Below are 26566 nucleotides of genomic sequence, written 5' to 3'. Positions count from 1 at the left end.
TACTTATTAATGTAACCGAGCGATTGTGCAATTTGTTTGTGAAATAGGAGCGACAGCCACGGTTACAAGAAGTTGCGAGCAACAGTCAAAACACAACACACATCACTCTTCCGGGCTTCAAAATAAGAGCGGTGGTAATAAAGTAAGGGTGTCATTAAAAATAGCTTACATTAATAAAGCTATAACAGTTGCATCTCCAACTACGTCTTCTTTAACCACAAGCACGGATACGATGGTTTGTTGAGGATTTTGTAGAAAAGTTAGCGAAGTTACACCCGTTTCTGAAAGGGCAAAATTGTCCAATTATGTGTTGCATCAATAAATGTAAGGATTTTTGCATTTATTTAACTGTCATTTTATTCACTGACACAAAACACACAATCTGTGGTAATATGTGTCAAAAGTAAAACATGGAATTAAAAAACATTCAAACAGAAAAAAAATGTGATTTAGGAGAAAATAAAACAGTTTGAGAAAAAAATTAACGGATTTCATAGGGCCCTAAGAATCCATTAACAAATCGTAATCCAATATCAAAATTGTGTATTTAGTAAAATTAAAATGCTCAGACTTTATGGACAGTTGTGTATTTTGTTATTGTGTGCTTCCCGTTTCTAGTATTTTGGCCGAATAATAAAGCTACATACTATTTTAAAGTCAACAGAGCATGTACTGTACTGTGTTTCACTGACTGAAGCAAGAGCAAGAAACAAGCAAGGCCTGGCAAAGCATCTCCAGGGAGAAAATTGAGAATTCGGTGATGTCCATGCATGCTCCTGACTTGAAGCAGGTACTGTATTGACCACACTTGATTTTCATCAAAGTATTAAAAATGTTGGTCATATTTACAATACCTGAATATAACATGCCCTTTTTTTTTTACCTAGAAAAGTCTGAAAATGACAGGTTGTCATATATTTGGGGTCTAGAGATTTATACATGCAAGCCAACAGGATAACATCACACCAAGCGAGCTTTTCTTCCTGTCACTCGCACACACCAGCAACCTGGCAAAAAAGTGTTTCAAAGGTTGGACAAGTCAGCAAACAGCAGTTATGATGCAATACCAATTTTAAGATAATGGTGATCAATGAAGCTGATATCATTTTTTCCCCTCAATATACCAGTATTTTACCTTATATTTTTCCAAAACCAGGTGTTGAATAAGGTGCCGTCTTATGTCCCAGGCCATCTTATATTTGGCTCAATACGGGATGTCAACTTTGTCCATTGTGACCCTCTGAAAATGGACATAAAAGATATATTTTTGTGAAAACTGTTCAAATAAAGATGAAAGTCTGTAGTTGAAAAGGTCCATATACTCCTGGACCTAACAGCAGGTACAAATTTTGACATATTTTCAAATTCCAATGTTGACAAGAATGCACAATAAAGCAAAAAAAAAAAAAAAGTCTTTCAAGTGAGCAAGATTTAATAGTTCATAATATGTACACAGACATTGCACAGGTCTATACACTCATGGCGCCTGACAGAAAGCCTTAAATATATTTTGTGCGTTGATTTATTGTGCGCTTTCATGGTTCTTGGTTCATTTACACTCTTTATATGTACACACAGAGATAAATAGGTTTAGTATTTTTCAAGATCAGTTTGGAGACACGCTGTGTTTCTCAGGCTTTTCCACACTTATTACTTCTATATTCTTCATCCTGTTCCCTTGGTGGAGTGACGCAACTGAATGTAAAATGATGTGCGTATTGGTAAAACAGTAGGCAGTCACGACAATAAAAACACACAGCCAGGTCCTTCAGAGCTTTGAAATGCCAAATAAAAAGAGACCTGTCAGAAGTAAGGGTTGTGATGGACACAAGTTGGATACAAATGTTAGTCCAAGCACAAACATGCAAATCTAACAAGCGTGTAAGTGTGCAGTTTGCAGTGGTCGAAAGACAGGCACGTCAGACACTTGCGGGTGCCGGCTGGGGGGCAGGGGGGGTTCTTCAGTTGAAACTCCATGTGAAGTCTTTGTTTTGGACGGGACAGTGTTTGGAGAGGTGGAGCACCACTCTCAAACGTTGAAGCTCTCTCCACAGCCGCACGTGCCCTTGATGTTGGGATTGTTGAAGACAAACTCACTGGAGAGCTTCGACTCCACGTAGTCCATCTCAGTTCCTAGAAGGCTCAGTTGGGCTTTCTTCTCTATGAACACCCTCACACCTGCCACAATGAACAAGGAGGTGTGTTAGTCCTCAAACACCAACCCCCTTTTCACCTCTATTTTATACCTTCTTCCAGGTTGCTGTTCTGTAAAGACAGCGATATTGCACCTGAGGAGATATGTACCAAAGGCGTACGAGGGGTGGGGCAGTGGCGTGTGGCGTTAAAAAAGGGTCCACTGTTATGCAAAATGATAAAAAGATGTTCTAACCAGGCTTGTGCAAAATTCCAAATTTGAAATTTCAATCAATTTGAAGAATTGGAATTGGAATTGGAATTTTGGGGCCGCACGGTGGCCGAGTGGTTAGCATGTTGGCCACACAGTCAGGAGATCGGGAAGACGAGGCTTCGAATCTTCACTTGGGCATCTCTGTGTGGAGTTTGCATGTTCTTCCCACATTCCAAAAACATGCATGTTAGGTTAATTGGAGACTCTAAATTGTCCATAGGTATGAATGTGAGTGTGAATGGTTGTTTGTCTATATGTGCCCTGCCATTGGCTGGCGACCAGTCCAGGGCGTACCCCGCCTGTCGCCCGAAGTCAGCTGGGATAGGCTTCAGCATACCCCCACGGCCCTAATGAGGGTAAGCGGCATAGAAAATTGATGTATGGAAAGAATCTGAATTTAAATAGTTCCACCCCACACAATGTTGAATTGAAATTTGAATTACTGGAAGGGCAATTGGATTTACTGCAATTCCGTATAGCCAACAGGAGGAGTACGTCACATGTCAACTGGCAACCACAGCTACTTGCAGATTACCGGACACTTTATTGATGGTGATGAATGTTATTTTTGATGTGCTACCTTACAGCACTGTGAATGATATGACGGCTCTGTTTTATTTATTTTAGACCAGTGGTTCCCACACTTTTTACAGTGGCGTACATGTGCCCCCTACTCCTGCAGACTTACAAAACACACATCTTATGATACTAATTAACTTGAAATATTGAACACAATTATTTGGTATTAATTTTATAATCATTTCTGGTCAAAATTGTGCATTTTGCATGGTCACATTTAGGATAATGTTTCACATGAGCACTAATAAATAGATAACATCTCTTTTACAAATATTGAACATAGTTAATTGGTTAATTTATTTTAAAGTAATTCTGGGTCAAAATGTGTATTTTGCATGGTTATATTTTGATAAAGTCTCACATAGCACTGATAAATAGATAAGTCATCATCCTACATATCTTTTATTCCAGTCTGATGTTGGCGTTCTTCCGTTTGAACGGCTTGAATTTGAGCATCACTTCTTTTGTCCACTGACGATGGCTAGGGTTTAAATCTGCATAATAATTTATTACAAAACTGAAGGGCAAAGTTTACCAATCACGATAAAGCAGTACCTGAAGTTCAGAAATACATACAACCAACGATAAAACCCCACTCACGGTGGCAGGTTTTCACCGCTGCACCGGAACACCAATATAAATAAAGCCTATTAATGTACAAAATAATCATCAAACCTATTTGTTCATGTGATGCACACACAGCAATGAACAACATCGTGTGCCGTGTCCTTCCTGCTCCGTTCGCCATTGCGCTGTGAGGCGTTCAGGCGCACTTGCAATTGAGTGTGTTACGCGCTAATTGGTTTTCACATTCCCCCTACTACAATTGGCGTACCCCACTTTGGGAACCCAGGTTTTGAGAATGCAACAGTACAAGAACACAGCTCACCATCCTGGAACACTTCCTCATCAGACTTGTCTTTCTGCTTGGTGAAGTCCAGCGTGTACGTCAGTCCGTTGCAGCCGCGCGTTCTCACGCCAACCTTTAAACCCATCTGGCGAGAAACAAAGATTCTTTCATTTAACTCTGTAGCAGCTAAAGCTTATTTAGGCCATGTCCACATTAACATGGACAGTGTGGGAAAAGATTTTCTCCGCTTTAATGGTAAAAAAAAAAAAGTGTCTGTTCGTTTACAATCACATCAGCGGCCATCATGTAGATTTCCTCCACTATCGCAGTCCATTGATCCTGGGTGGGGGCGTCGTCCTTTCCCCATTTCCTTATGTTTTTTGCCCGCTGCTAATAGAATGTTGAACAAATACCAGTCTTTGGTGTGTACATTGTCTTCACATAGGTTTCCCAAATACATAACCGTGCAAGACATATGGATCTCATATCCAACTGCAGGTATTTCTATTAGCACATCATTCAACATTTTCCAGAATTGCATTATCTTATCACATAAAAAAATATATAGGTGAGTGATCTGCATCTATTACTCCACATTTTCTCCAACATGGCATTGTTTTATGTAGGCGTTTGCTCTTGACCTTTAGCGTGACTTTAAAAAAAAAACAACAACAACAATATTCCTCCAGGAGAACTCCCTCCAGGTCTGCAAACTAGTGGATGTAATAATAATAATAATAATAATAATAATAATAATAATAATAATAATAGTAATAGTAATTGTAATTCCGGCTTCTTTATATGCTTTCAAAGTGATTGGAATCACACCAATGGCTTCCCGGGAGGGGTGCGTCTTCATCACCTTCACATAATAGTCCCCATCTTGTAAAATTCCAGCTCATCCAGATTGTATTTCTCTTTTGAGTTTTGGAAACTCTCCAGCTGGCCCTCCTTCAGCAATAGACACCACGCCGTGATTCCACTGGTTCCCACCGTTCAAATCCTTTCATCATATTTGGTTGGTTCTGGCATCTTATGTTTGTTTTAATGACAAACCCTCATTTCAATGTGCACCTTGTATATTATATGTAATTGGTCAAGGAGAATGGTACGTGAGCGGTGGACAATTGACCTTACCAGTGTGTACTTGTTGTACATTGGGTTTGTTTTTTTATACTTTGGAGGTCCATTTTGTTTTGAGCCGTTTAAAAAACAGAATGTTTCATAAACCAAAATGTGCATAAAGCAAACATTATCCAGTCTCATGTTGATAGATGTATTCAAAACTTGAAAATCATCTTTCAAAAAAAGGCACACTTACTGCCGATAAAAACCTATCTGCAATTAATAGCGATGAATTAACAGTCAACTGTGGACAAAATGAAATTAATCAGGATTAAATCTTTTTTTAAATGGATTGACAGGCCTAGTTTAAACACATGATCGTGTCGTACATTTGTCAGGACACATGCTGAAAAGCTTTGTTTTACCCATCCATACATTTTGAGGGTTTTTTTCAAAAAGCTCAGTTTTACGATAAAAATGTTCCGTGTGGATTAAAGGCCAAAAGGCATAGAAAAATAAGCGTTTGAAAAACCTATTTATCTGTATTCATATGGAAATAGAGCAAAGGTGTGGCTTGGGCTCTAATGAAAGCTCCCAACAGTGTCTACGTGGTACTGACATTGAGGAATAGCAGTTTCAGTTTCTTTTTAGACTCGCCTTGATCATTTTGTCCTATGGACTGGGAAACGCAACGGGGCCGTAGCTTGAGTCCTTACAAAATCTCACTTCAAAACATGACAATGATACTCCAAAAATATTTGATGCATTTGACACAGGTTTTTCTGTTATGATCAGGCGTTACAAAAATGCGCCCTTCGCCATACCAGGTCGGTTTTCACCAACTCCAGGCAAACAGAGCTGCACAGCTTCCTGACAAACTGTTTTCGTTTACACGTTTACATAGGAGTGCCCGCAAACGCCCACCCATCAACCAGCATATCTGTGTTTTCACCATTTCACTCGCTGTTGGATGCGTCAGTCAGCATTAAGATTGGATGTACTGAGTCGGAGCCATGGATGTTAGGATACAAGCTGGTACTTTTCAAACACACAGAAGGTGATTGGCTACTGTGGCACAGCAAACAGGGTAAATGCTTGTTGGTTTGAGCGAGGTGCCAGTCACAAGTGCAAAGTTTCAGTTCCTTCGGTAGCGCGGTGTGGCTAATGCATTCAGGCTGACTGAAATTAAAGTCAATAATATGTGGAAAATATGCCCAGCTGATGAAAATGAAAGTGTGCAGCAGCGGTTGGGTTAGTGTGTCTTCGTGGATGTAAGGCTTGGTGTGGACTGTTTACATTCACTGTATCAACGGGACCATGTTTGTCTGACTTTTACATTCTGAATGCTGAATACTGTGAAGCTTCAAAGGTGAGTTGCACCCATATTTATGTTTGCGACCAGTGGTGGCAACCGAGCATGCAGTTATGATTGCATCCCAGAAAGGAGTGTGAGCACAATCGCTACAAACTACATTTTCCAATGAGGTGTACCATGCCTAGGCATGCAAATGGGGGTGGCACAAACAGCAAGCGGTTAAGACACTAGAAACACGATGACTATTACTCACATATTCGGGCTTGTCCTGCAACAACAACCTGATCTTGTTCACAGCCGCTGGTGTCTAGAATAAAAACAACACAACATCAAGGCTCTTTTTACAAACCAACCAACACAGACATACAGTATTTCCATACTGCTAACAATAAGCCTGTGCATTTCCACAGCCCACGGCTCGTTTTTCATTGGCCTGCGACACACTGTAAAAAGACAGTTACCACAAAAACGGGTAGGGGGAAAAAAGGCGTAATTTGAGGAGAAAAGTCCAAATGTTGACGCTAATACCGCGAAGCTGAAATGCAGGCTGTTTTTTTCTTTGAATATACAGTAGACTCCCACGCACTCATTGCTCTGCAAACTCAAAGTTTTATGGACAAAAAATATATTTTTACCAGTTTTATTTCTCCAAAAATAGCCCTTTTTAAAAACAAAAAACAAACATTTAATTCACCACGAGTCGGTAGTAATTTAGAAATATGTACAGCATACGTGTTCCACCGTTAGAAAGCCTCCAGTTTTTACATGATTATGGATTTATGCTTCACTGATGATGTTTTTCGTCAAGTTTTTGAGGTTCCGCACTTTGTTCGGCGATCCTTGAACGCACCGTAGTTGTGTGCTGTGACTGGCTACGCCATGACTCCGATTCCATCCGTTCATCAATCCTCTTACATTATCATCCGTTAGTGGCGAGTACCGAGGGGTGTCACGAGACACCCACCTCACAAGACAAGATTTTAATATTAAAAGGTACCGTGATGGACAATCTTTTTTAAATTGAACCCAGTCACAAAACCATGCAGGTGCATTTTGAAATATTTATTCTCCCACAAATTGATGCGAAATGATAAGATTGTCTCCATTTTTTGAGACCAAATAAACCGCTTGGCGTGTGTGACATGGAATTTCGTACTGTCATAATGATCTTATTTTATTTTTGCAATGGTCCACGTTTAACCGAAGGCCCATGCGTTTCCTGCCTCCCGCCCAAACTATCTGTGTAATTTACTTCACACTCGGCCCTCCTCCAGTTACGCCTCCTGCCGAGCTCACTCCGCTGTGATTGGTCACACTCCCGAGGACTACCGGACAGCTGCTGAGCTCCTTTTGTCCGATGACTTACATAAAATAAACACAGTTAGGACGCTGATAAATTGTTGCTTACAGCTTGCTCTTCTGACTCTTCAAGAAGACCAAGTAATGTTGGAAAGGAGTCGGACTTCAGCCACAGTTCAGCGGACAGTCCAGCTTCGTACGGGCCCATGTTCACAAAATAGCCCCGTGTGAAGTGCCGTTGACAGATGAGCACGTTTTTCTCTTGCTGGCTCAGCAACTCCAACCACTTCTGCCTGATGCTTGCCTCTTTAAGCACACCCGAACAAACGTTTCCTGGGAGCCGTTGCTCGATGTGCTAACATGGTGAACGGAGCGAAGGGGGGGGGGCAGGCCTACAGCATTTGCCTGGGCATGCCCATGTAAGAAAGTCCGGGTTGCATTGACGTCAATGGAACTCGGTGTTAAAAAAAATAAGTAAAAAAAACTCTGTAAAACACAGCGTGCAGGGCCGTCCAAAACTGCTGTCAGGTCTCACTTTCAAATGCGCAAACGTCATTATCTGACGCGTTGGCATAGTTTAACACAACAATACAACATTGTAACAACATTTACAGGTCAGAAAAGACAAAAAGCATGACAGGTCCCCTTTACTTAACAAATAAATGCATGACACGAGAAACACTTCCTGTCTTTCACTTTTAATGCGCATCCCGACTAGGTAAATATAGCGACCATATTGCTAAATTGTCAACACATGATCTCCTCTACATATGAGGTGTGTTATGAAGCGGAGTTATGGTCACCACAATACGCCCGCATGTCAGACACACACCACCCCACAGGTCTGGATAACAGGATACCTGCTGTGGCTGTCACGGTACACTGTAGTCGGACACCTGCTCCGAGCAGACCTGGTGCTGCCATTAATAATGGCAGCACCAGCTCTACTGTGCGCTTCCAATAATGCCTTGCACACTGCCTCTTCCATATTACATGTATTATCATTCATAGTAGTGATGCCATTGTTCGCAGTCAGCGAGACATCTTTTCTCCAAACAAGAAGTCTTTTTAAGAAATGTTAATCTCGCGAGATTTCGCTACACCCCTCGTATCTATACATTGTATACTTTAAATGAGTTTAATACGTGTGTGACGCACATTTAGATATTAAGTCTGGATTGTGTCAAGAGTAAACAATGGCAATTGAAGAGGAATCTAATCTAAATACGCACTTTTATTGCAAATGTTCATCCAAAATCAGAGCATCAACGTCAAGCTAGCAGGGGGATTTGGAGGTGTGGGAGCGAGCAGTGTGTCAAAAACAAACATTTTGATGGCCAAATCAATTAGATTAGATAAACTTTATTAAATACCCAAGAAGGGGAAATTGATTGGTCCTACCATAAAACACACACACGCAAAACACCCATATAAATATACTTCTTACAACAAAACAAACAAAAAAAACGTGCATAATTACTGGTGGTTTTTTTTGCTTTTCAAACTTAATCTCCACGAAAAGCAAGGATCAGCTGTTATAGCGTCTTTACATATTGTATTGGTTTTTAGTCTTTTGTACAAAATGAAAAATATAAAAACGGTCCCCGCATCTTTTGATTTTTCCGTATGCAGCCCTCTGTGTTACAAGTTTGTACACTCCTGTATTATTTGTGGACGTATTTTCCTCACTTGGGACACAGAAAAAGATGTGATGCTTTGTCATGTTTGTTGTGTCACCATTTGCTCTACCCAGCAGCTACAGTGCACGACGTGTTCAGCCGACTGTTCTTGTTTTAAACTTTGACTAAACCTCATTCGACATCTCGTAACGTCAACAGTGTAGTGGTCATGTTACAATAAACACAAAATGTCGTATTAGTGACTTGCTCGATTGCTGCTATGTGACCGTTTGAAATGAAATCCAGGAGACTGTGGAATGACGCAGAAAATGGTAGTAAGAGTGACAGTTTCCGCACTGTGGATTAGTTAGCTTAGCTGTTAGGCAACTCCATCGCTGATGACCACATAAATAACAGATTAGCATTTTAGCCTAGCCGGGTGCATGTACCACTTTGAGCCCTACGTACAACGTAAATTAGACAATACGTTGCGCATTATAATAACTTTGTTTAAAAGTTACACAATAGTATATATTATTTTACGTCACAGGTGCGCACTAGCTTACTTCCACCCAAAGCTACGTAACAGCGATAGGTCTAAAAGTTTCGCATAAATAAAAGATGTCACTGGTGACAAACTAATTCTCTAGCAAATATATGACTTACCAAAGTGAGGGCTGCTCTTGTGGGAAATATCTTCCTTTTGCTGACCGCTCGGACGGTCGCTCGAACCATGGAGGCAGACATGTTGCTCAAGTTAACATCACAACATCACAACTGCGCATGCGTGTAACAAAGGCTAGCTTGTCCTATGAGCATGGCTTTGACAGCTAAATTGTTACGTATATAACACTTATAACTTATATAACAAAAACTACGAATTATTTTTGAAATTAAACCATTTGAAGTAAAGGTTGACACGCGGAAATAGTCATCATATTGCTGTTGTTGAACGAATAGGCTCTATACTGTATACAGAATTAGCGCGTCATAAACAGTAGCTATTTCAACCAATGATGTAGCGGGACTGAGTCACGTGACATTGAACTCCGGAAATGTGCTGAGAATGTTTTTTTTTTAAACCACATATAACAGAGCTTAAGTTACTTTCCCAATTACCCAAGCATGACAGACGACTGAATTACCTTGTCAACTGGATGTTGACTACTAGTTCATGTTAGGAGTATGACAAAGTTGCCTGACGAAAATTCTGTATTACATTCAAGGTAGCTATATTTCTTAAGCCATACAATTGTTGCTATGACACAGTATAGTAACTTTTTGAGGGATTAGGAGAAATCTTGCAAAGCAGCTCTGTATAAAGACGCATAAAAAGTATATCAATGCATTTGTTTTATAAAAGAAAAACACATTTAAAAGAAACCAATGGAATTTGTTTTGTTTAATGACTAAAATGTATGCCAAAGCCGAACCTGGCAAGGCCACAGTTCATGAACAGCACACTGAACATCAAGCATTTGTGTCAGACAGAAAATAGAAAGACTGCTACCTTCCAAACAAAAAATGTACAATATCATCAACCACGTTCTTTTATAAAATTCAACCTTCTATCAAGACAGCATTAAACCTAGACAGTCTATACTGAGTGACAAGCAGGGTTTTTTTTTTTTTCTTCTCTCAGACAATTTAGCAGCAACATGAATCGAGGGCACGGACCCCAACAGTGCAGCTACCAATTTGAGGCTCCATTTCAACAAAGTGTAGCTTTCTGACAAATAAATAGATATTCTATCGTTCCATCACACTCTAATTTAAGCAGTTTGCTTATTTTTTCCAGCACTAATATTGAATATGCTCAAAAAAACCTTGAAAAGCTCCAGAAAGGAGTGAGGGCAGTCTGACTTTACCTTCAGTTAGAGGCAAGATGGGGGTCAGTGTGGTTGTCTATAAAATAGAGGTGGACCAGCAGTCTCTTAAAATGAAACAATGATCCTAAAATATATACATCTACACTGTGGTGACTAACAAACACAGAGAGAAAGGCTGCTGGTAAGCAGCTTTTTTTTTTTTTTTTTTTTTAATGCAAAGCTGAAATGGGCTTGTGGCTATATCAGTGCAAAGGACAAATTAAACATTAAAATATCATTTAAAAAATTATGTGGCCTTTGTAAAAAGTCATCTTATGTTCCGCCACTGAAACAATATGAATGAGAAAAAAGGCATTTGAATGAAATTTATCGTCAACACAATGTTGAATTAAACTGAGCTAAATCGCAGCACACTCATGTCTGAGGACAGTACAAAATTAAAACAAGTCCACAGTAAATGCTTAAGTGGCCAGATCATAATCCATTTGACTTAAACTGATTTATAAAATATTTAGAATTTGTTTAAAAAAATGTAAATGTCAAAGACATGAGGTGCACGTATAATGGCTCGCCACCTTGTTAAAAGGAAATGTTTTAAAACTCCTCTGAGGAGAATGCTGACGGGGGTGGAAAACGGGAGAAAAAAAATAAAACAATTAAAAAAAGGCCCTAGATGGCTTCAAGTCAAGGCGTCTTGGCTTTGGCTTTGAAATGGGCTCCTGTCAGGCTGACAGTCCCTGTTAAAGACTGACAGGGTGTGTTGGCCGGTTTGTTGCCTGGACACGAGTTGAACCTCAGTGGGGTGTGTAGCCACTGCTCACTCAACTGGGCTCTTCCTGTTACCGGAGCGAGTCAAATTGCGGGCAGCTAAACTACCTGGGAGGGAAAGAAAAAGAAGAAGGTATTGACTAAAGCATCAGGAATTATCCATCCATCCATCGTCTTCCATTTATCCAAGGTTGAGTCACAGAGGCAGCAGCCGAAGCAGAGAAGACCAGACTTCCCGCTCCCCGGCTACTTCGTCCAGCTCCTCCCGGCAAACCCCAAAGCGTTCCCAGGCCAGGTGAGAGACATAGTCTCTCCAACAAGTCCTGGGTCTTACCCGAGGCCTCCAACTGGTCGGACATGTCCGGGAGGCATCCTGACCAGCAGCGGTCTGTCTCCCGGACGACAGGGCTTCTCACCTTATTTCTAAAAGGAGAGCCCAGCCACCCTCTTCACCACAATGGAGTCCAGAGTCCGCAGCAATCCCCCTTTCGACCTCACATTCCATCCTTCCCTCACTCATGAAACAAGACCCAGAGGTACTTAAACTCCTCCCTTTGGGGCAGGATCTCATCCCTGGCTCGGTGATGAGACCCAATCCTGCAGCCACCAAACCGGATCACTTCAACGCCCTCGTTAGGGTTCAGATTCAGGGTTAGGGGTTTATGCTGGAATGTACTGAGAACTACCATGAAAAACACTGCATCTGTCAAATTAGCAATCTGATTGGTTACTGTACTCTCACCTATTTACTCTTGATTTTTCGTGTGGTGCAGCTGTCATGAAATGAATAAATGTCTCAACAAAAGAAAGTGGGTGGGATCAACAATCTAATTGGTTATATTTGATGACGGTTTATTTACCCAAAATGGAAAGCAAGTTATTATAATTTCAAATACAAACAGTCGATCTTACCTGCTTGTGGACTTAATATCACATTTTGATGTTTTTTCTTCTCATCTGTTAAAGGTGAACCCTAGAAAATAAGACGTTCAACATGTAGATCAAAAACAATCTACATTTCGCTTCACTAAATCCATACTTGTTTCTCTCTCAAATTTCTCAAGGGGCCGGAGGAGGGTGAAGGAAAGTTTTCCATCTTGGTATTTCCTGTCATACAAGATGAAAAAGTTGAGGACATGCTCCAACAGGGGTAGTGATGTAAAACTACGTTGTTGGTAATGAGAGAAGGTGGTGTTGCACCTGCAGGGCCTCTGTAGAGTTGACAGTCCCTCTTGATGTGAGTGCTGGATCCACACAGGAAGCAACAGCGTGGTTCCGGTGGCTCTCTCCTCCTCCAGTGCTCGCTTTTGTGTCTTGCCCCCTGCTCCTCTCCCATGTCAGCTCGCTCTCGGGCACCCTCTGCCCTTCTGTCAGAGTCATGTCTGTGCCGTGATCTGTATGAGCAGAAAAAAAACACAACTCTTCAGTGTGGTCCTTGTTTCACATCCCAGCTTGTTGACTGACAGCACTCACTTCCTGCGCATGGGGCAGTCTTTCATAAAGTGGCCAATCTTGCCACAGATGCGGCAGCAGCGGTCGTTGGGGGCTACTTCTCCCTCAGTGAGGACTTCGGGGTCAAAGAAATACTCCTGAGAAACATGCAAAGGAGAAGCATTACAAGCAGGTACTTTGAGGCAAAAGTGCATGCTTGCCTCTAAGTGCCTGTACGACAGGCCTTTAAAAGGAACATGTATACATATACACACACACACACACACAGGGTACACATACAAATATATATTCATAGTGTTCAGTAAATAACATCCATTCATTTCATCAAAGTGTACGCACAGCGTATAACTTCATTTTACACTCAGCTCAGAGCTACACTGTTGTGTGCCTAGCCCTGCCTACCTCTCTTGCTCACCATCATGGCGGACTCTCTGCTCCATGGTGTAAAACAATCCATTCATTTGCGACTAAGTCGACAGTCCTGTTCATTTAGCGTCCTTGCTTTTGAGTATGATAATAATAGTACACAAATTACATTATTTTTAAAGCCTTTTACAGAGACCATTAATAAACCAGGTCAGTGACTAGCCAAACATTTTAGGAATGCAGCCTGTGGAAGATACGAGAGATTTACTGTATATTCAGGTGCTAATGAAGTGGTCTACTTTTGTTTACAACTGAGACATGTTAAATTGAGGTCACATTTTGTATACCCAGGGAACACCGATAATCATTTGATAATAGCACCATAGGATGAAGACTATGAGGTTTAGCTGCTCAATACCAACCATCTGATTGGTGTACTCCGGAGGAAAAACAGTCACGGGGGTGCCAAACACAGTTCTGCCATTGATGAAAGCCTTCATGATGAAATTTGTCACTGTATTAATGAAAATAAAGTGCAGACGTGAGAATGTAAATTACATTTTTTTTTTTAAATGTTGCGGAAATTCGTAAAAGAAGCATACTTTTCCTGGACAGGCCAGCACCAAGATTATGATTAAGGTCGAATGGATCTGCAAAAGAAGAACATTTGTTGACAAAACAAAGTGCAACTTTAAAGATGAAACTTAGCTTTGCCTCAACAGCTGCGGTAAATACCATTCATACAAATATACATTTTTTTTAATAGCTTGCAATTATTAGTGTAGCAAGTCAGATATCTGCTGTGACAGGAACAGTGCCAATTTCAAGCATGTTGCTCTTTATACAAGCAGAACTTGCTGGAAACACTGGGTCTTCATATTCATCATTCTACTCTGAGTGAACGTGCTTTTGCTTGAACTCGTGCTGCTTGAGTCATCCACTCCTAATTACGACAGTGACTTACACTGACCTTCAATGACAATATATTTGGATGTCCACTGCTTGTTGAAAGTGGTGAGGCGGGCTTTCTGACGGATGCACACAACGTGCTCTTTAAAGTCAAAGTCCTCAGTGTAGAAGCGGAGGAGGCCCAGCCACAGTTCCCCCACCGTCTCTGTGTTTTTGCCGTACTGTGGCCACTGACTGGGCTGCAGATTGAGGATCATTGAAGTGTTATATCTAGCCCCAAAGTGCAACATGCAAGCAGCAGATACCCACCAGTGTCGTTAAATCTTCAAAAAAATACACATTCCAGCCATCCACTAACACCTCAGGCTTCTCATCACCATCATAAAGCTGCAAAAGTAACACACCAAGGCAGAAACTGAAAGAGTTGAAGGTGGTTAAAATATAGCACTTTGGAGAACCAATTACGACAATTTTAAACTAGGGCTGCACACAAAATAACACTGAAAAAAACTGGGATCTCGATTCACACTAACATGCAATTTAATTTCAAAATCTTTTTTTTTGTTTGCTTAAACTGCATCACAAACAAACGCTGCCATTTTACTCAAGGACTCATGACAGTGAAGAGTGAGGTGGAAATGCTGCCCGTCATGTCAATGACAGGGCAGTGCAGTGACAGAGAAGCTCGTTGGCTATCACTCATCAACTCGCATTAAAGTATTGTGGAGTGAGTGAGGATACCATGCTTTTTTGATTTGATGGATTATTTTCTATTCATTTGTATTTAAAAAGTCCACTGTCCTTCCGTGACTGTCGACCTTGGAAGTTTCTTAAAAGCAGAACAAGACAAACAAGTAGAATAATAATGATAAAATAATGTTTAAAAAAAGTATAATTTCTAGAGAACAAAATACAATGGCCCAGAAGATGGTGTGTGGTGATTTGCATTTTTTGCAAACGCGTGCAGCCCTATTTTAAACTACAGATCAATAAGCCTTCATACATTTTGGTGGACAAACATTTGATTAGGATTATGGCATTAGGCATTATGAAGTGTTAACAAAAACACAGGATAAAGTAAGTATTAACAACGGTACGTTTACCTCTTGCAGCACAGGTATAAGAGGTGGATCCCTTTGCTGGAGGAAGAACAGTACCATGAGGGTGTAGGCGTAAGACGAGAGACTGCCTCGGGACGCATCCCCGATGTCACACATCTAGAATTCAACACAGAAATCACTATGACGCAAAAAGCTGCAAATGCTAAATTAAAGCTGTTCTGAAGCATACAAACCTTGGCAAACACCTTCATGACATAGCAGAGGATCTTCACTCTCCTGTCAATGGTGGCATACGACGCAAGCAGGCGCGTGTTGTGCAGAGCCTTTAATTTAATTTAATTTAATTTAATTTACTTGCTTAATATTTACAATGTGGTAGGAAACAATGTCGGGCGTGATTTTCCTACCAGTCTGTTGTAGAGGCTGATGTCTCCCTCAAGGCTGGTGCGAGCATGGTAGAACTTCACAATGGGGACTTTAGCTGTAGTGATGGGCAGGATGTTCTTCAAATCTTTAAGGATGATATTGAGATGAGAGGAAAAAAAAAAAAAAAAAAAAAAAGGCACAGATGGCAACATTCCATTTTGCCAAAAATATTTGTTTGTGCAATTAAAGACGGGTCGATTGTTGCTTTTTACCAGGGTGTTTCCTCAGAAGCTTTGCAAGACGTTCAATTACATTGATGCAGTCAACTTCCTGTAGAGATAAATCAGAAAGAATCAGAAGAAGCTGTACTACTGCCTTTTTTTTTTTTAACTTGCAACAAAAAAAGCTTAGAACTGTACCTTAAAGTTCGCTATGTAGTTAAGGCCAGATACTGATCAAAAAAATATGTAAGGGATGACATAACTTACATCAATGGTGTCCTGGCCATCACGCACCATACAGATGTCTAGGTCACTCTGCCTGAAGCCAAACCCGTTTTTGGAAGATCCAAACAGCTGTAGCCGAGCACCTGGCCACCACAAACAAAATTATAATTTGTGCTGTGCTACACTGGATTAATGGACGGGATAAAAGATGCACCATCACTCTGTGTGACAAAAATGCTGATTAGAGTTTACTTCACCAGGGAACTGTCGTCTGACGAAGGTTTCAAGATCTTGAATGATCCACTCTCTGATCGTCAACTCCAAGTCATCTGGGGCAAAGTCCACTGGAAGGAAAGCAGAAATCACACGTTTCCGTTAAACTACAGGAAACCCTTTGTAAGTAAAACATATGATCATAAATGAGAGATTCATATTTAGTCATCTCTGCTGAGGTATGGTTGATTACCTGGCGATATGAAGGAAAGCAGTGAGGGGCTGTTTCATAACATTAGGTTTGGTTTAATTTTATTTGAAAATGCATGAAGGTTGCAATGGAATACATCTCATGAATAATTATTTCACAGTTCCACATGTCCAAAAGGAGTAGGAAGAAGCAAATCTTGTTTTATCCTACCCCACTGACAATGTAAATATATCACAAAAAAATGTATCACTATGTATTCCATCGGACATCCTCTGAATTGTTTACAAGCACACATCGTATAAAAGTAAATCACTTATCAGAGCTATTTTACAATATGCAATAGGATGAATGCAGTAGTGTTGTAGTTGACAAATAATTTCCAAGAACTTGTGAAGACCAAGAGACAGGGGTGTCCAAACATTTTCCACCGTGGGCCTCATACAGCAACATTTAAAGATGTTGGAGCCGCTTTGGATGTTTTTCACCTTGTATTTTATGTATTAAATAAAGTCCAATTTAGGCCATCGTATCCTAAAAAATTAAGTATAACAAAAACAGTCTTAATTTCTGCTTTGTGTTATCGGTCACTAACAAATAGATATTGAAATTAGTGTGATATTTAACATTTTAACTTCTTCTAATAAGGTTTAATTTCATGTTGAGAATATGCTGCAGGTTGCAGTTTGAACACCCTTGCCATAAGAAAAAATGCATTTTTGGGCACTGTAGGCTCAATGAGCTCTATGAACTCTATTGGGCTTGTTGGCTCAGTGTCGTGGGCGAGCAAAGCAATGGTGGTTGAGGGGAGAGGGGTTGCGTTACTAAGTCCTAATGAGCAGCGTTTTTTGGAGCTGCATATCTATGAAGTTATATTTGTGGCTTGTGTACATGTGCGCGTTCATGGTACCTCTGGTCAGCTCCTGGCTGGAGCTTGCGGGTTGCGTGCCTGTAGAGCGGCAAGGCGTACTGGCGTGTTCCGTGGTCAAAATGCGGGCCTGATGGTCACTCTCCGGGAGGAGAGGGCACTGATGTAATAATACATTTATTTTTCTAATATTCTCACGATTGACCGGCAAAATCACAAAGATCGACTAGTGATCGATGAGTTGGTGACCCCTGGTATAAAGTATATAACTAATGTATCTCAGTGTATAACTAAGATGGAGTGGTTTACCTTATTACAATACAGGGAATTCCCTCAAATTCGGGGATTTTTTTTTTTTTGGAATTGTAGGAAAATCAGCCCATTTGTGTTTTTTTCTCTCCAAGAAAATGTATTTTTTTGCAGAAAATCCATCCCATTCACCCCAAGTAGGTAATAATGTATAGATATGTGATGAAGCATAAAGTGTCAGCATAATACATACCTGCATAATAATACAGAATACAGTACACGTTGGTGTGACGTCTGAATGGTGGTGCCACATCCACAGCAAAGGAACACAAGACGCATGAGCAGCACATCTCTCAGTCACTTGTGTGGTTCATTTTAAGTGTGAGTTTCTGTGATTTTAAGGCTGTATTATATGCCTTACAATTTATTTACAATTTTCACATTTGAACTATGTGTGCGGGTGTGTGCACGCGATTGTGTGTGTGCATGCGTTCAAATTTGCCTACAATGCGTAACCTTCTGCACGATACACTCCTCCACGCTCTCATACTTCCTCCTTCCTGTCATGTGTGTTTCTTCCATCCACATGATCTCTGCAGAGCTTTTATCAAATGTACTTCTTCCACCCAGTGGCCGTTTTTATGGCTTAAAATTGCTCTGAAGCCAAATCCACTAGTAGGGAGTTACGTCATCACCTCTTTTAGCCTCTCATGTAAAAAACATAAAAGACGTATAAATACGTTGTTGGGATCAGGCATTTGGGTTTATAAAAACATAACTATGTCTTTGGTATTGAATGAGTTAAACTTTTGGATATGTTAAAGGGAGGAAGTCACCATGAAATGAAATCAAAGCACTGTATCATACATGAAGAAAAAAAAGAGATGCAAATCACAAACTCCGTATCATTAAGTTTTTAAAGTTTAAAGCGTCATTCTAAACAAGACATTTTTATGGGCTATGGGCCTCTCAATTACCTGCATTTATTTGCTATGCTCGGGTGGTCTTGGCACGTGAGCCCTGGCATCTACTGTATATGGTATTTAGGATAAGAATATGAATGTTTCTACACAAGCCAAATAAAATCAAACTCTTATTGCTCGTCCACAAACTCACCATAGCACTGCTCGCAGACTTTGTCAAGCACATCGAGGAACTCTGGTGTCATCTGCGGCAAAGGCTTCAGCGGCACTTTCTTGAAATCTTCTGGACAATCTTTCTTCAAATGGCCATCACGCTTGCACAAGCTACACACAACCATGTGTGACTGAGAGGGATGAAATAAACTATTAGGATGCACACATGAAATCTAAGTGTTAGTATAAAATGTATTGTTTGCACAATGAAGGAACAACGTACTTTTCCTCTGGTAAAAGCTTGCTTGGTGAATTCATATGACCTTGTGTTCTGCAGCTGTTTTTTTTTTTTTGGGAGCTCATTTTCAACAGCGTCGTCTAAACATGGAGGTGAGGTGACAGTAAGCACAGTCTCCTCCTCTTCATCATCATTCGAAACAGGTGTATCCAAATCAGGACCCTCCTCATCAGACAACAGCTCCTCCCCTGAGATCTCATCCAGAGGAAAGATCTCCTCATCCTCTGTGGTGAAGCTGTCTAAGTGACACCTTGTGTGCCTCTCCACATCTTCGTCGTCGTCCTCCTCCTCAGAGAAACTGCTTTTGCCCAAGTCCACCTTTTCCTTCTCCCCCTCTGAGTCACTGCCATCTTCAACTTCCTCCTCTTCTTCAATGATGCAATCAGAGTCTTCAGGGCCATTTTCTTCTTTGTTTGCAAGCTGGGACGGAACATCGAGTCGACTCACCTCAGACAGGCATGCCTCTCCCTCACATGACTCCTTTGCACCTTTAGCGGGTTCTTGATGCCTGCTTGCCGGTGTGTTGAGTGGCAGTGCAAAGTACTTATATGTGGTTTTGAGGCAATGCAGGATGTAGTCATACATTTGCTGGCTGTTTAGGGTGCGGGCCACATTCCTCTTTACAGCAAAGGGGTCTACCCAACACAGACAGATATGAGCGATGGTCGGACAAGTTCACTTGTTCACACAAACACCATTCATGAAATCAAGCCTTCTGCTCACCTTCCACTGCGATGCGTTTCTTTGGCCAGTCTTTTAAATCCCGGGAAAGGACAGCACTGGTCCGTACGCTGATGACATTGTCGGCCATGTTGAACTCGAGGGAATAGAAGCGGAGCATTTCTACCCAGAGAAGTCCAACCTCCACAGAGGGGTGGGGGCTCTGGAACACCAGTGGAACCTACAGGGTAAACACACAAATTTCACATCTCACATCTGTTATGTTCAGCTTGCAATTAACAACAATATAGAATAAGAAAAGCTTGCTCTTTGACTAACATTCTTTGCAGATGACACTTGGACGAAGGACCTTTGTTATTATACTGGAAATGAGATCATTCTTCTGGGGCATTATTAGTGTCGTGGTTCATATAGCTAACTAGCATGCCCACTCAGCACCCAATTCACAATCACCTGGTGATTGACACACAACCAGTCCAGGGTGCAGTCAGACCAGTGGGTACCTCGAACAAAGCCATATGTGGGGCCTTATGATTTCTGCGTTAACGGTATCTCAAAATTGGCCAATAAAAAAAAAGGGGATCTACCATTAAATGCAGAAATTGACATGTGAATGAAATGCTGTCATCGTGAGGAGAAGGAAGATTTTTGTGGGGAAGTATTTCCCCGGCAGATCGCTCAATCATGGCGAAATCTCACCACAAACACTAACCCGACACCTCCCAAAACTAAACATGTTGAAATAGCGGCCTGAAACACCAGCAAAAACGCCTCTCTTATCAAGCGTGAACGGAAGCTAGCAGGGTTAGCAGAGCATGCTAATGCGACGGTGTGTGTGCGCGACTCAGGCTGTTAAGAGCGTGTTTACACCGTGTTGCGTTTTACTGCTTGTTAATGCAAGCAAGCCTCTTACGATGCCCGCTAACGTGCAAGTTCTGAGTGAAATAAAAACGAGACGCACGTTTATTCTTGCTCCAAGCTCGTCTTAAATGTAAACAGACATCCTCAACACACACACACCACACTTTGGCGTCTTTAAAATAAGAGCACCCTTTGCCACATACTGTCTAATTGTGTAAACAAAATAAGAGCGTCATAAAAAATATCTTACATTAATAATGCAATTGGAATTGCATCGCTAACTACGTTTTCCTCTACCACAAGCACAAGCATTACAGTTTGCTGTGTGCAGAGGTTGACACCCCATTAGAAAAGGTAGCCAGCCTACATCTGTTTCTGAAATACTAGGCACAATAGGCCAATGATGTATTGCATCAATAAATGTAAGGATCTTTGCATTTGCAATGGACATTTTATTTACAAAAGTGCACACTCTATGTTGGTAAAATAAGTGTAAAATGTAAAGAACAATTAAAAAAAAAATTAATAGAAAAAACGAAATTTTGAAAAAAAAAAAAAGAAAGAAATTTGGGAACAAATAAAACAGATTTCATAAGGACCCACATTAATGGATGAATAGGATAATACTGTTGTAAAGCTTACCTTTCCCTTCATGCAGGCGCCCTCTGACGGCTGTGTCGTGTCTTTGGATGAAGCAGAGTAAGCCCAGTGCAAATAGCCATCCTCTACATGCGTGAAGTTGAAGTTTGAAAGTTTGCTGAGTGCAAATGTCTTTATCTAAAACATAACAGGCCGTCAGTAAATTGACAGTGAAGGAGAAAATGTAAAAAGTGACAATTCCCCAACAAGCTCAAAACAAAAGAAATGCACACCTCTTGGTTCAGATACGTTGGCAAGAGGGGCTCTTTACGCTGCTGTAAAAAGTAGATGACCATGAGGGCAAAGACATACGATGGCAGTCCCCCCTCGTCCGCACGGTCTATTTGACAGATCTACAACAGACGCAAAAACAAGACATTTAACATTTAGCTGTCTTAGTTAAAGCTTGTGTATGTCACTGGCTCAAAATTACAATTCCAGAATACCACCAGCTAACAATCGTTACCATTTGTTTTTTAAAACAACAGATTAAAGAAATGTCTATATTTTTCCACAATTACAAATTAAATTGAATAAAAATTGTCATTTGTCCCGAAAACGATGACTGGCGTTCACAGCTGTCTCCACACACTCACACACTCACACACTCACACACACACACACACACACACACACACACACACACACACACACACACACACACACACACACACACACACACACATTATGTTGGGCGTAGCTTACATGCTCAGAGAAAGGGAGGGATACAATGCTTGTTGGAAAGTTAATGCGCTCTAGGCAGACGCGTAACTGTGGCAAACAATCACTTTACTTAGACAACTCGTAAAAAGTAACTGGATCGTTACCTTTGCCCAATGTCGCAGTACAAGAACCAGTGGAGGGAGGAGATGCTCGCGCATGGCTAGGGACGCTAGATAAGAGGTGGTTTGGAACGCATTTTCATTCCCTGCACTCACTTTGCAGATGAGGCCACTGAAGAAAAACACATTTAGTTACCGACCGTGTGCCATCAAGTACCTTGTTGTCACGCATCATTGAAATATATTTTGCCATATTCAGTGTTGCCAGCAGGGGTACACACCTCTTTTTTTCTTTGCAGATGACTACAGGCACCCGAGCGTGAAAATCGGCTTCCTGATCAACAAAAAGAGCTGAGGGCAAGAGGCAAAAACATTAATAGAATAAAGAAGCACTTTTGGCATCCAAGAGTAAAATTTTCACTCACGGCTCACAGCGAGGCACTCCTTGACCGACAACAAGACATCTGGCTGATGCATCTGTGAATACAGTCCATTTCAAAGCCTTTACACAACATAGATATCATGCAAATCAAAGCATAAGAATATGGCGTCTTCTTAAAACTATTCATCCTTGGGTGCAAAAAAAAAAAAAAAAAAAAGGAGTATTCTGACATTGATTCACACCAACTCACACTGGGCTACTCACGTGAGGTGGATACTGAATGTCAATGTTGACATCAGAATCCTTAAATCCAAACTTAGTGCAAGATGATCCATATAACCGGAGCCTGATCTCTACAAAGTTGACAAGCAGGCAATATCAGTCCTACTTACTTGCATTCAAGATTAAAAAAAAAGACCATGACGTCAACACCCCACGTGAGGTGGCTTACCAGGCAGGACAGACAGGAGGAGGTCTTGCATGAGGGACACGACATTCCGTCGGCTCTGTACATCGCTGTCATCCATTCCATGCTCACGGACTACAGCTTTTAGAGCAGCATTCAATGCACCAACATGCTCAGGGTCGGGAGGCAGGATCTCAGTCAGCATCTGATGCTCTTGCTTCTCCTGCAGACAGAACACATTCAGTTTGCCATGCCGCAAAAGTCCGCACAACCATCCTCTCCATCTCAGCCTGGTGACAGAAGGTTCACATGCGCACTGAGATAAGGCAGCGTTAGAATAGATACTCTCGCTCTCACCTTGAGCCTCCGCTTGTGCCGCTTATCAAAGCAATGGCTGTTGGCGTCAGACACAGAGTCAAGGAGAACGTCGCAGAGGGTGCAGGTGTAAAGTGCATTGGGATTACTGTTGGACTTCTGGTTTAAAAAAAAAAAAAAAAAAAAAAAAAAAAAAGGTGACAAAAGGTGGGAGGGGCGGGGAGGAAGAAATATACAAAAGTCAGTCAGTACAAATCGGAGTTTCAAATATGGCAGGTTTTGTTGGGTTGTCAAAGTCATGTAAATTGAAGGCTAGCTAGTTAGCTCGTTAGCTTGCTATATGATATGAGTGGTGGCCGTCTCGTGTCCCTGCACAGATTCCATAGCCTGCGCATTAGTGTTGTGCAATGTGGTGTAAACAAAGAATAATAGGCGTGTGAAGGTGACTATAGGGGTGTTATTTCATGTCTATAGGGCTCTAATAATGGTTATAATGGTAATAATGGTACATAATGGTATGCACTAACTAAAAAAAATTCCCGTTTATCTATATTGACTCCTACTTTGCGGAACTTCACTTATCGCGGTCGGGTCTGGAACCAATTAACCGTGGGATGAATGTATACATAACTGTACATATAAAAAGTTGATGAAGTGCATAATAGCACCTGCTGGAGCCACACACACTGTCCAGACCAGGGATGGGAAGATTCACTGGTACGCATTGAGCCTTGGACACGCGAATGCATCAGTAAAGTGAGTTAAAAATTCAAGGTGCATTTGATTCGTATCGTTTGAAATTTGGTTTGGATGTATTTTAACAAAAATAAAGAACAATGAATTACCCAAATTGCGTTTTATAACTTTCTAACAATGCAAAGGCTTGTAGATAGACCCGCGTACGTAACAACATACAACAACAATAACAGTAAATAACCCATTTAAGATGTAAAAACTCCTGCTCTTGTGTGTCACTGTAAATGTGTTCCCAAAGGGACTTTTGTAGCAGGCGGTTAGATGTGTGGAGGATAAGAAGTGACGGTGGAGGTTCAGAGTTGCGTTTTAGCTTGTTGTGTGTTATAACAGTAGCCTGTGTTGTTATTATTATTATTATTATTATTATTAGGATTATTATGTTATCATTTTGCCTGTAGTGAGATAATTTAAACATGCAATAAATGCCTGTTCTGGAGATCACGTCTGGTGCTTGTCTCACTGAGAAGACAACTGTACATTCAAAATTACAATGCTTCTGCCTTGTATTTGCATTTTAGTTCATTTAGACATTTTTATGCTTGAAAATGCTTCATTTAGCCCAATGTGTACCATTTGCTGAATTATGGATATTTTTTTACTAACAGGTCGTATTCACCCACTAAGAGCGATCATTTATGAATGAATTAATTTGTTGTTCGAACGGATGTAGCTGTGCTTAAACTCATGTGAAAACATGTCCTTTCAACACATAGAAGAGGTTACTTTATGTCCAATAAACAGCCCGAGGTTTCTGTACCTTCTTCAGAGAGTAGATGTCCTCTCGATTTAGACACCTCTCAACCATATCTTTGACTGAGCGTGTGGCCTCTTCACTTGCAAGGTCCCGGTCTTCTTCAGCAAAAACTCTGCCCTTGTTTCTTGGCCTACGTCTATTGCCTTTTTTTTGGGGGGGGGGGGGGCGGTGGGAGAAATATGAATTAAGAATCAGAACGAAATAAACATGGCAGAGCAACCAAAGAAAGAACAGAAATGCATTCTTGAAATACACATTTTCCAGTCTCACCAGCTTTACGAGCATTTCCATCAGGATCCCTCCTCCACTGATCCCTGTCCTCACGTGGACGTCCGTCACGGACATTCCTGCTCCAGTTAGGCTGCTGCTGTGAACGCTCTCTCCAATTATCTTCTCGACCCACAGCGCTGTTTTCCAGACTCCAGAACCGATGTAGATCATCCCTCTGCAAGGGGCTGTGACCACCTCTGAAGCCTCCAGGGGAATACGCCAAAGGGCCCAGTCCTCCCCTCTTAGGGCTGGCTCGGTATGGACCCCCTTGGCCCCTCTTGCCATGCTGTGGTCCATCTGGTCTGAAGGTCTGTCCTCTACCCTGGCTCCTCCAGTTGTCTGCCATGTCTGCAACTGCTCCCCTCTCCCAGCTGCCTTGCCCTGTCCAGTTGGGCCTATCAGGGTTCTCCATGATGCACTAAAGGCTAAAACTGCAAAGCATGAGTAAGATTCAATTCATACACAATAGCCTTCATGTTTACCTTGAATATTTACGCTCAGCAGCGTGTAATGGAAACTCTTTTTTTAGCTTTTGTTTTTTTTGTCCTTTCAAGCGCAAACAATAATGCAATGACGTGAAAACCGGTGGTCTTTAAGCGTTGACGTTCAAAATGTGCAGCGTCAAGCTTCCTTGCAGACTTCTTGCAAGAGATTGTTGTGTCATGGCGTTAGCATTGGACTAGCACGCTAACGTATGCGCAGTGCTTTTTTTGCGTCTCCCTTTAGCTTCTTCTTCCAGGACTTGACGGTTCATAATATCACTAAACTCATAACCATAAATAAGGCAGTTTAAATGTGACATGTGCGCCTACAACTAAAGTCAATGTTTGCCGCGTAGCCTTCTAGCTAGGCTACCTAGCAAACAAGCTAGTAGCTGCTAGCCACTAATGTTAGCTAACAGTCAGCACAGGTTCAACCATTCAGCTCGGAGATTACTTTTTATAGTACGCCACTAATTCCTATCTATAATAAAGGACACTTCCATACCTTTAAAATGCTGGTAGATGACATAGTTGAAGATTGGGCTGTATATTTTAACTGTGGTCTTGCATTGAGTTTAAGAGAAAGTGTACGGCACGTCTGTTTAGTAGCAGTGAGCTTTCATGTTCCGCCCACAGCAGAGAATGGGTTCGGTTGTATGGATAAACATTAAAATATAACCAAACAGCTCTGATTTAATACATCAAATATAATAAATATTAGCGAATACTACAAAATATATATTTTTTAAAAACCATTTAAATGTAAACTTATTTTTTCAATTGTTTGCTTAGTTGCCTTAATTGTCAAGTATTTGACATATGGTCCAATCTGTCGTCCACTCGTCGCCTCCGTTACCGTGGTAACGAGAGGAGCGGAGCGAACAAGCGGGGAAGACCCCGGGAAAAGTGACGTCACTGAGCCGAACTCCCCTCACCTTCCAGTGGGGAAACTCTAACCTTAGCAGACGGTCCACTGGAGGTCGATTACACCGGAG

General features: G+C 41.2%; 2 protein-coding genes across 2 annotated transcripts; both read right to left on the bottom strand.

Annotated features, from left to right (window-relative positions):
• Positions 1–1414: 1414 nt before the first annotated feature.
• Positions 1415–9932, bottom strand: isca1 (iron-sulfur cluster assembly 1). The gene is made up of 4 exons (XM_054773594.1): positions 9801–9932; positions 6470–6523; positions 3876–3981; positions 1415–2178 (listed from the first exon to the last, which is right to left on the bottom strand). Exons 1-4 carry the CDS (start codon positions 9879–9881, stop codon positions 2030–2032), a joined length of 390 nt encoding a protein of 129 aa, XP_054629569.1. The 5' UTR covers positions 9882–9932; the 3' UTR covers positions 1415–2029.
• Positions 9933–10152: 220 nt separating this feature from the next.
• On the bottom strand, positions 10153–26227 carry tut7 (terminal uridylyl transferase 7). The gene is made up of 29 exons (XM_054773591.1): positions 26077–26227; positions 25090–25520; positions 24823–24962; positions 23352–23468; positions 23040–23217; positions 22853–22941; positions 22632–22683; positions 22488–22557; positions 22252–22378; positions 21658–21777; positions 21428–21562; positions 19967–20144; positions 19229–19878; positions 18986–19136; positions 16589–16675; positions 16374–16474; positions 16158–16215; positions 15927–16030; positions 15753–15842; positions 15562–15675; positions 14768–14845; positions 14520–14697; positions 14152–14199; positions 13972–14063; positions 13205–13320; positions 12932–13125; positions 12771–12838; positions 12644–12704; positions 10153–11839 (listed from the first exon to the last, which is right to left on the bottom strand). The coding sequence occupies exons 2-29, from the start codon at positions 25499–25501 to the stop codon at positions 11781–11783; spliced, it is 3867 nt and encodes a 1288-aa protein (XP_054629566.1). The 5' UTR covers positions 25502–25520; positions 26077–26227; the 3' UTR covers positions 10153–11780.
• Between the last annotated feature and the right edge of the window lie 339 nt (positions 26228–26566).

This window comes from Dunckerocampus dactyliophorus, chromosome 4, assembly GCF_027744805.1.
Source record: "Dunckerocampus dactyliophorus isolate RoL2022-P2 chromosome 4, RoL_Ddac_1.1, whole genome shotgun sequence".
NCBI classification, from domain to species: domain Eukaryota; kingdom Metazoa; phylum Chordata; class Actinopteri; order Syngnathiformes; family Syngnathidae; genus Dunckerocampus; species Dunckerocampus dactyliophorus.
Note: the sequence above shows the minus strand (reverse complement) of the source record. Positions and strands in the feature narration are given on the sequence as shown.